The sequence below is a fragment of the Lupinus angustifolius genome, chromosome LG07 (genome assembly GCF_001865875.1).
Source record: "Lupinus angustifolius cultivar Tanjil chromosome LG07, LupAngTanjil_v1.0, whole genome shotgun sequence".
Taxonomy (NCBI): Eukaryota; Viridiplantae; Streptophyta; class Magnoliopsida; order Fabales; family Fabaceae; genus Lupinus; species Lupinus angustifolius.
The window spans coordinates 13,113,634-13,124,286 of NC_032015.1; the positions used below are offsets into that span (position 1 = coordinate 13,113,634).

At 34.4% G+C, this 10,653-nt stretch overlaps 1 protein-coding gene across 1 annotated transcript in view; it reads left to right on the forward strand.

Moving 5' to 3' along the window:
* Window positions 2,869–10,653, forward strand: part of LOC109352397 (LETM1 and EF-hand domain-containing protein 1, mitochondrial-like) — a 9,838-nt gene continuing 2,053 nt past the window's right edge. The window contains exons 1-13 of the mRNA XM_019594374.1: window positions 2,869–3,510; window positions 3,586–3,898; window positions 3,986–4,132; window positions 4,232–4,320; window positions 4,440–4,532; window positions 5,948–6,074; window positions 6,558–6,622; window positions 6,708–6,882; window positions 7,392–7,586; window positions 7,683–7,730; window positions 8,323–8,469; window positions 8,571–8,653; window positions 10,141–10,256. Of these exons, the coding sequence (XP_019449919.1) occupies window positions 2,909–3,510; window positions 3,586–3,898; window positions 3,986–4,132; window positions 4,232–4,320; window positions 4,440–4,532; window positions 5,948–6,074; window positions 6,558–6,622; window positions 6,708–6,882; window positions 7,392–7,586; window positions 7,683–7,730; window positions 8,323–8,469; window positions 8,571–8,653; window positions 10,141–10,256 (2,200 nt within the window). The 5' untranslated portion in view covers window positions 2,869–2,908. The remainder of the gene's footprint in view (window positions 3,511–3,585; window positions 3,899–3,985; window positions 4,133–4,231; window positions 4,321–4,439; window positions 4,533–5,947; window positions 6,075–6,557; window positions 6,623–6,707; window positions 6,883–7,391; window positions 7,587–7,682; window positions 7,731–8,322; window positions 8,470–8,570; window positions 8,654–10,140; window positions 10,257–10,653) is intronic.

The following is a 10,653-nucleotide window of genomic DNA, read 5'->3' on the forward strand; positions in this document are numbered from 1 at the left end:
AAAATAATTGCTTATGTTTAGATCGATAAAAGTGAATGGAAGTAAATAGAATAAAATGGAATAATAGGAAGTTTTATTGTATAAAAGGTTCTCTTAACCGATTTAAGAAAGAGATTGTCTAAAGAATATAAAAGAATTAAAACGGTTTTATAACAACACTTTTTAATATATGAAAATGTTATTTTTCAAGATACTTTTCTGTTCCTCATTCTTAAACAATATCCTATCATCCATTAACATTTTAATATTGAACAAAAAAACTAAAATAAACAAATCAAACTTCAATTAAATACACTTTATTAGCTAGATCCATGGAGAGTGACTACATGTAATATTATATTCATTTACACTCAAGTTAATTACGCTAGTTACATTCAATTTTATTAATTCTTTTTTAAATAAACAACCAAATGAGCGAAATTTCAAAACAATCTAAAATCATTTTTTTCTCTCTCATAACTTATTTCACTTTTTTTTTATATCTTAATACATGTATTATCATAATTCAGATTCATACAAACTGTAGTGAAAATTCAATAAATAAATTTGATCTTTTCAGTCAGTTTCAAGACGGAATGTACAATCACCCAATCTTGGAATATACGAATTCTTCCGCTTATAATTTTTTAATTTAATTTTTATACATCAAATATGAGACTTTATAATTATATTAGTTGATCCTTTTTTAAGTCATTCATTGAGTGATAAATCACTATAAATGACGGTGATACTCCATTTAAATAATGGAAAATCAAATATTTTAAAATTGTATCTAAAATTATTGGAAAAGTGGAAACAAAACCATATATAATTTGAATTGAATTTAAGAAAATCAATTAATAAGATTGAATATAACTTAACTTATCTGTAAACGGATCTCTTATGTATTATATTATATATACGAAAGTGACGCTTATAAGAATAATACTTATATAAAAATTATAAGAGTAGTAAATTAATGTCAAGAAGATTAAAAGTATATTAAGAGTCACATGATCAATTAAAAGAAATTATGTGCGTTTATCTTTTAGTATTAACAATTTAAATAAGATTGAATGATACACATTAATAGTTCTTTTTTACATTTTCATTTGATCAATTTATATATACATATAACTACATAATATTTACTATCTAAACTTTAGTTAATCAGTGGAAAGTTTATAAAGTTTAAGTAAACCGAATTAAACTAAAACTAATTCCACATTTAACTTAACCTGAATGGATCAATTCTTAATAGAGTGGAGATGAGCGAAAATGAAGTGGAGATCCAAACTTGTTTATTCATGAGGAACAGACCCGATAAAAAATATTAAAAATATATAACCGCACGTCGAGTGATTCAAAGTCAATATAATCCAAATCCAAATAATCAGAAAAAAAGATTAAAAAACTCCCAAAGTGTTGTTCTTCCTTTTGTCTTCTCTTTCCACACACTACACATGATCTCTCAATTGAAGACGCATCACATTTCCATAACCGATTCTCTTCAATGTTTGGTTCTACCTTGAGGTTACTTGATTCATTCTGTTTTTTGTTTTCGTCAATTCATTCTTTTATCTAATCTCTGTTCATAGTTCATAAGGTGAAGGATATTGATGGCTTGATGCATATCATATAATTTACTTTTATTTATTTATAATACACATCATATAACTCTTTTTTTATCTTTTCAGTGTTCATGTTATGAATATATTCTGTTTTCCAATTCTATATTATGTTTGAATTGATAGAAATGGACCGGAGTGGAACGAAAATGATATATGTGCTGGTTTGGTTGAGATTTGTTTTCCTTATTTTTGGTCTGTGAGCTTTTTTTAGTTTAGTGGTAGCTACTCAAATTTATGGCTATAAGTCATTATTGACGTAATGAGTTCAAGTCGAGTGAGGCTCCCTCCATGGGAATTTAATACTGCAGGGATATTTAGCTTAAAGGGTAACAACCTCACTAAATTCATGCGCCGAGAGGGGTCACTTGTCAAGGCTGATGTGTTACATTAATGATCTCAAATATTATAATCTCACATATTATAATAGAGCGTAATATCCATGCACAATTTAAAGGTTTATACATAGTCACTACATCATTCACCATTCATTTGGATTACTTTTTGTGAAGAGTCGATGATAAATAGATATGGATGGTGGATGATACACTGATAGTGTATAGAACTTATACACCGTTAGTGTGCATGTTTTTTTTTTCTCTTGTTTAAAATAAGATGAAGTGTAATAAAATCTTTTCAAATGGAAAATGGATTCAATTCGAGGATTAGATACTTTAGGATCCTTCTAATCATATTCTATAACATTCATATTTATTTTTACGTAGCCATGTGTCCATGCCGTATCATATATGTGTTTCGTGCCATATGCTTGCATCCTTAATACCGTTTCATCCAATACCTCTATTTTTATTTGTTCTGAATTTTGAGGGGAATGAGATGGAACCATCTTATTAATTATTATTCACTCTATTCTGCTACATTCCATCATAAAATATATGGACAATGGTTTGGTCATTTTGTTATATTCGGTTCCATTTCAACCATCAATAAATATCCCTACATGTTTATAATATCTGCAGTTAACTTGTTGACCATTTACGCAGTAGAAAAATTCTTTGGCAAGTAAAATTGAAAGCCGACATGTGTTGGATAGTATTGGTCGTGTTGGGAATGTGCATGTTTTACTATTTCTAAATAAATGCCTTTTTAAACTGATTCTTTAAGATCTCCTCTAACAGAATGTGTGGTGAAAAAAGTAATTTAAGTTTCACTTGCACTTTACAGGTGATAATTTATGCACTTTGTGCGTTAACGAGGGAGAATTGATTAATGTTGCACCAAGTAGCTGCATGATAATATATCCACCCTTCTCCTCTGCATAAAAAGGCTGGAGCGTAGTTATGGCTTCAAGAGCGATTTTGAAGAAGAAAAGGAGCCTCTTGAATGCTCTTGGTCAACCAACTCACGCACGCTTTATTCTTGGATTCTCGAGTCTTGGGCATGGTCAACCATTTGAGTCTAGGGACTTAGATGGTTTGAGCCAGTTTCCCCGCAATCCATCTGCATCTACTGGACATAGACCGGAAACAAATAAAATTTCTGTCAATAAAGATGATGTAGCAGCGTCTGCAGTATCAAAGTTTCTCTCGCATAGTTCCTTTGGAGTTTCAACTAATGGATATAGAATTGAGAAAATAAATTTTATTTCACTTCAAAGATCCTGGTTGGTATCTCAATGTACACGTCACATTTCCACAACTCCAGCTGATCAACATGGACTCGGTAGTGGTAATGAGAGAAAAGAGCAATCACCTGCTAAACAGAAAAGGGAAGCTTCACCAGAGGATTGTGATGAAGCTGTTGAAGGCTTGAGTACTGTAAAAGCACAAGCTAAAGCTAAATTGCAAGAATGCCATAAGATTGATGAACCTATTTTAAAGAGATTATGGGCCAAGATTCTAGGAATTGGTCCAGCTTTCAGAGCTATTTTATCAATGAGCAGGTTGATAATTTACTACATTTTGCTTTTTGTGTGATATAAATGTGTATGAGACTTCTCTGATTTTCCATTGCCTAGGGATGACTGGGCAAAGAAGCTTTCTCATTGGGGGAATGAACTGAAATCTACCCTGCAACACTACTGGTTTGGTACAAAACTACTTTGGGCTGATGTTAGGATTAGCTCTAGATTATTGTCGAAACTTGCCAATGGAAAGAGTCTGTCTAGAAGGGAGAGGCAGCAATTCACAAGGACAACAGCTGATATTTTCAGGCTAGTTCCTTTTGCTGTATTTATCTTAGTTCCTTTCATGGAGTTCTTGTTGCCAGTATTCCTGAAACTGTTTCCCAACATGCTGCCATCTACTTTCCAGGATAAGATGAAAGAACAGGTACTTATCATTGTACTCATCAAACAATACATGCTTTATTGCAGCTTTGCTTTATCATCACTCATTTTTGGAAGACCTAACTTGTAGGAGGCACTGAAAAGAAGGCTAAATGCAAGAATAGAATATGCCAAGTTTCTTCAAGAAACTGTGAAAGAAATGGCTAAGGAACTTCAAAATTCACGAAGTGGAGAATTAAAGAAGACAGCAGAAGATCTTGATGAATTTATGAACAAGGTCAGCCATTTTCTTCATGATGTTGACATCATTAACATGCGTGTTTTATATTTGAGTTGAACTCTCAAGGGCATTGTATTCAATTATGTTTTATAACAGGTCAGAACAGGTGCTCGAGTATCAAATGATGAAATTTTAGGCTTTGCCAAATTATTTAACGATGAGCTTACCTTGGATAACATTAGCAGGTTGGTGCTTTCATCATCGTTTATGTCCAACTAGATGTGATTTCCAGTTATAAATCTCGTATTTTGGGATTCCATTAATCATTATTAACATGCTTTTTGCTTTGGACAATGGAGGACAGGCCTCGCTTGGTAAATATGTGTAAATATATGGGTATCAGCCCATATGGAACTGATGCATATTTGCGTTATATGCTCCGCAAAAGACTACAGGAGTAAGCATCATTTATTCCTTTTTACTATTTTGGAACAGATCTGATTTCTGATGTATGTATAGCTGTTAGCTCATATAGGTCAGGGTCATGGAATTCTCATTTATGGTTTGTGGCCATGGGTTTCTTTACAACCAATTTATATAATGCAGCGTCTTTTAACTGTAGGTATCTTTTGCTTGTTGCACTGCACCAATGTATCAGTAGTTCAGTACCTTCCTTCTCACTTATTTATTGATATGGTCATATTGGTAGTAAATAGAAGGGTAAATGGGTCTCTAATCTCATTTTATATTGAGAATAAATTAAAGTTACATCATCTCAAGGTGATGTGCTTTATTTGCAGTAGTTGGGGAGTATTTGGTAATAGTTGAATCCTCAGCTTTCATGGAAGTTCAAATGTTTCTGTTCTGGGAGGAGAATGTCTTTTTCGGCATAGCTTGTTATGCTAATGGCAATGGGTATTCTTACGGAATTACTTCGGTTGAGACTCAAAGAACTTAGATGGCTATAGTCTTTAGGTCTCTTTGATTTTCTTAGAGCATGTACTACTGTATCTTTATATGATCTTGTCTTATTATAGTTAGGATTAATATGTAGTGACTAGTGTACAAACTGGGCAAGTGCATAGCCTTTGTAATTGTATTGTTCTTGTGCTTAGCCTAATCATATTAAATATAATAGTTGGGAGCCTAAGAATTCTAGTTAGAGCATTCTCTCTCTCTCACTGATAGACCCCACAATTAAACATGTGCGTTAAAGAAGAACGAAAAGAGGTTTGTGTTAGAACCAACAAGTTTAGATGCTTACCAATAGGACAACTCCTTTTCTTATGTTTCATCAGTTCACCGTACGACAAATGGGGAATTCCCTTCTCCTTTTGCCCTGAATTATTTTCACACTATCACTGGAACCCATATTTCCCAGTGTTGCTTCTTCACACTTGAAGTCTTTCCTCAATTCCCTTGCACCTAGACCACCTACCCTTCCATTGGTGGTGCAATATGTTCCTCCTCTTAAAACCCTATGGCTGCCTCCATCCAATCCAAAACTCCTATCTCCTCCTGAAGTCCTAGAGTATTTCTTCGGGTTATCAACACCCAGTAAGTCAGCCTCTACCGCCTCTGCTAGTTCCATCAACCACATTCTGTTATTGGGCTTATAAATTAGAATATTTGCCTAATTTGAATATTGGGCCTATAAATTAATTTGCAATAATTCTGTAAAGAAAACAAATGACCCCCCACTTTCAGATGAAGAAAATAAAGGAAGAAAGGGAAACTATGCTTAGACACCTCAGTCAAAGCTTGATGTGCTGTTAAAATGCTGTATTTCTCTGGCTACATTTAAAATGTTTAGCCAATAACTTCATTACTGTTTGTTTTGAGGCATAAATTTGAATTGTTTGGCTTGGACAGGATCAAGAATGATGATAAAATGATTCAAGCAGAAGGTTTGAAGTCTCTTTCAGAAGCAGAGCTTCGTCAAGCTTGTAGAGATCGAGGATTACTTGGATTGCTTTCAGTGGAGGAAATGCGGCAACAGGTTATCTTTTAATGGGAATTTGTGACACTGAACCTCAATTCTCAAACCTTCAACTTTGTGTTAAATTACTAGGCTGGCAATTTGTGAATGAGAAACTGGTCACAATTGCTACTTTCACAACCACTATCTTCCTTTAATTTATATTTTCAGAACCTTTATCTTCTCATAAATGCTACTTTGGGAACCTTCATCTTGTACCTATTTCTAATCAAATGTAGTCATTTATGTCAGATGTATCTCTAAAAATTCTCTCAACACTTAAACGCTTTTGTTTTTTATGTGCAACAAAAATAATAATGCCTTGTAAACAAAGGGTGGTAGGTGTAGTTATTAAATGCAAGATGGATAGATAAACTACCGATGTTCTTTGAAAAAAAAAATTAGGATATTTCACTAAGAACTCCAAATAAAAGAAGTCATTTGTGGTTGAAAGTGAAACAAATCTCATGTTTCGCGGGTGTGCTTTGTTATAACTCTTTGCAGCTTAAGGATTGGCTGGATCTGTCTCTCAACTATTCTGTGCCATCTTCCCTCTTAATTCTTTCTAGGTATCTTAATATTTTATATGCTGAAGTGTTATCATTTTAACGATTTTCCTTCAGGAAAGGCGTGGTCTTCTCATCCCCTCTGTAGAGCATTTTCTGTTTCAGGAAAGGTGAGGCCAGAGGAAGCTGTTCAAGCTACACTCTCTTCTCTGCCAGATGAGGTTGTAGACACTGTTGGGGTGACAACTTTGCCCTCTGAAGATTCTGTTTCAGAAAGGAAGAGGAAGTTGGAATTTCTTGAAATGCAAGAGGAGCGAATCAAGGTTGATTTTGTATATGCATTATGTATTCCGTATTAAGTGATATTCATGTTCTGGGAGGGAGCTATGGGGTTGGTGACTTTTCCCCTCATTATTTTAAATGGACTTGTTTACAATTTGCTTCATTTATACCTGGTGTCTTATGCTTGATCACTTCAACATTGTGAATAATTACTAGTGGCAGGCAGGAATGTAGAGTTCAAGGTTGAATAAATAACTCGTTTGTGTAAATTGCATATGTAATGAAGTCTACTAGTAAGAAAGAACCTTATTGTGAAAGTTTGCTTAGGTCATTGTGAAACATGTAATTTTATGTTTATGGGGATTTTCTTTTTATTACATTTTTAAATCAGATTAGCAATCAAATATGTAAGAGAAGTTCACAATGACTATCATCCAATTAACATTGTATCTGAATCACCGTAGTATTCTGGTTTTGTTGTGCAACTTGTTGGGCCATTAGTATACTTGTTGCTTTAATATGAGATTGATCATTGCAAAATATCTAATAGGAGGAGGAAGAGAAAGGGGAAGAGGAGCAGGCCAAAGTGTCAAAATCCATTGGTAGTGAAACAGATTTGGCTTTGAAAGAGACAACTATTTCAACAACAAAACAAACAGAAGAAGAGGCAAAAACAAAGTCATGGGAAAAACGGGAGCAACTCTGCGAGCTGAGCCGCGCATTAGCGGTTTTGGCCTCAGCATCTGTAAGGAGTCAGTATAATATAAGTGTTATTGACTATTAAAAGTTTTCATGAATTGGTGAATGTTTGGAGTCATTGATCTGTCTGATTATTTTCCAGTCAGTGAGCAATGAGCGTGAAGAGTTCTTGAGGCTAGTTACAAAGGAGGTATGTGGATTGTAGAATTGATATATGTCCCTGCCTTTGGAAATGGATACTGAATGGTGAATAATTTCTAGGCATCCAAAGCCTAAAAGTCGAATGGGAATTTCTTTCAAGATTTTTGTGTGTATAACTTATACTTTTTTTTGTATTTTAACGTTTAAGTACATTTGGTTAACATTGGTTTGTTAAAAATATAATCTGCTAGATAAAATGGAAGCATTTTGCTAGAAGCATACAAATTAAATTTTAGCATTTTCCCCATGATAAAAATAATCAGTATTTGATTATTGGATATTCTTGTCATCAACATCATTGTTGGTTTTGATAAAAGAATTTAAAAATGTTCTCTTGTTTTTTATGAGAGGGACAGATGAGGGGAAGGACTTTGCTGAAAATGTTGTAGTCACTATCATGACTGATTAGACATCTTGTATCTGTATTTATACACAAAAAGTAGGGTTACAAGTGTATAAAGAGGATAAACCCAGCCCACAGTGCATTAACATTCATTCCTTTATGCTCCGTCCTAACTGGGATCTATCTAATCATGCCCAGCTTGTTTACATACAAAATCGTTTCTGACCTATCACTGCAGATAGAGCTGTATAATAGTATGGTTGCAAAAGAGGGTAATGAAGGTGAGCAGGAAGCTAAGGAAGCCTATAAAGCTGCAAGGAAGGACAGTGATTCTGCACTTGAGGTGGCTGTTAGTGACAAGGTTTCTTCAGCTCTTGCTGACAGGGTAATCCCACGACTGTCTAGATTTGGTTGATGCAACTATTGCTGAATTATGTTCTGAACTGGAAATGGCTAACAGCAATCGAAATTTCACATGTTTCCCAGGTTGATGCTATGCTCCAGACTCTTGAAAAAGAAATTGATGACGTTGATGCTAAAATTGGAGATCGCTGGCGATTGCTGGACAGGTTTCTTCATAGTTGCATATTAGCTTGACAGAATGTTTTGTGCTCTTTATATCGTATGATTAATTGCTGTTGTTTTCCTTATGCAAACTATGATATTTTCTAACGAAAGGCAATTAGCCAAACTCAATATCAAAAATCCATAAAAGGACACTGTAGCTTGCGGAGGGGAGAAGGGACTAATTTCATGGTTATATCTTGGAACTTGTCATAATTGCTACTATTTTTTATTGGTGGCCTGTTCGGAAGAGATATTAAGAACTGAGCCCAAATGTGATTGCAACTAGTTATTATTGGATAGTTCGACTTAGTAAACAATCTTCAATAGGTGTGGAGTATATAATAGTTCCATCAGTCATAGATTTATTTAGTATTAGAATTAGAATCTATGGTGGTTGTCAATAGGACTAGACTCCAATTTACCTGTTTTGTTGTTTCCTTTAGCAAATCAAGCTATTCCTTTCTGAGAAAAACAGCATGGCAGGATCAAGCATCTTAATATCCAGAAAATATCCCAATTTTCAGAATTATTAATTAGCTCATTTGGCCCGTCTGCCCTAGTAATCATCTCCATTAATCACTGCATCATCCCCTTAATATACTGATAGACCCCTGTCCCCTTCGTAACGAGAAGTACATGAGGAAGGATAGAAAGGTAGGCAGCAGGTTCAGTAAGGACTGGATAGGAAATATTCAAGCCAATGACCTACACCATAACAGTCTACCATCTGCCTATGTGATAGTGAGAAGGGAAGTTCAGTAGGATTGTAGGAGTGAGTGGGGATAAATGTGAAGAGAGCAGAGTAAAGGTAGGCAATTACGCAGTGAAGTTTTGGGTTCATTTTGCTGGGGAAGACGTAGACCCTCAAAGTCTGCAGATTCTCTCTCATTTTTTCTTTTCTTTTCATTTCAATCAAGAAAGACCTATCCCGATCGTAAGGATCTAGAGTCCATTTTTTGCTTGAGTAAAATTTCTGGTACCTATCTTACACCAAGTAAGATATTGTTGGTATCTTGATAATTAAGATTTGCAAGGCTTTGACTTGGTTTAGATTAGTGGTGTCTGTTAAGCTGTTCATATTTTGGCTGAAAATTAGAAAAAAACTTCTGATCTATGACCCAGTAATGGCAATCAGTAATCTACTAATCTTGAGTTTTAACTCGAGATTTTAGCAACTGTATTGCCCCACTACCCAATTTGGATGTTGAAAGAAAGGAGATTAGTCCTGAGTTTGTGTGAAATATTTTCACATCCTGTGAAACAATTACTTCTTAATACCCACAGGATTTGCTAAATCCTTTTTCACTTTAAATCTTTTAACAGAGAATGAAAATTTTCACATTCTATGAAATAACTACTATGGGCATACCCACTATATTTTCCTAATGCTTTTGCACTTTCATTTTTCACTGAGAATGAATCCATCACTTGGGAGCCTTTTGATGAGTAAACTGCCGAATAATGATGTGTAGCCATATTCTTCTGGTAGGGATTATGATGGGAAAGTGACTCCTGAAGAGGTTGCATCTGCTGCTATGTATCTGAAGGACACTATTGGCAAAGAAGGAATTCAAGAGCTTATCAGCAACCTTTCTAAGGATAATGGTCAGTTTTTTATGTCATGTTTATCCTTTTTCTCACACTGCCCCAATAGGATATCAATTGCCACTTAAGATTGTCATTATTAGAGTGTAAGACTTAAAGTCTTGGTTTATGGACTGATTCAGTATGGTTGTTACTGAATCAGTTTTATTTGGTAGTTGTTTTGTTTCTGTGTTGACAGAAACAGTTAGTTAGTTAGTTAGGGGAAGTTACTTGTTGTTCACGTAACTTCCCATTCTCATTCTCTCTTGTAATGCTTCCCCTGGATTATATAAAGGGGATAGCTTGTTCATATTTGATTAAGAAATAAAATCATAAACATTCAGTTTCTCTCATTACCTTTCTCCTTTATGTTTTCTGTTTTTTAATTCTTTTACATGGTATCAATCGTCCTAATGGC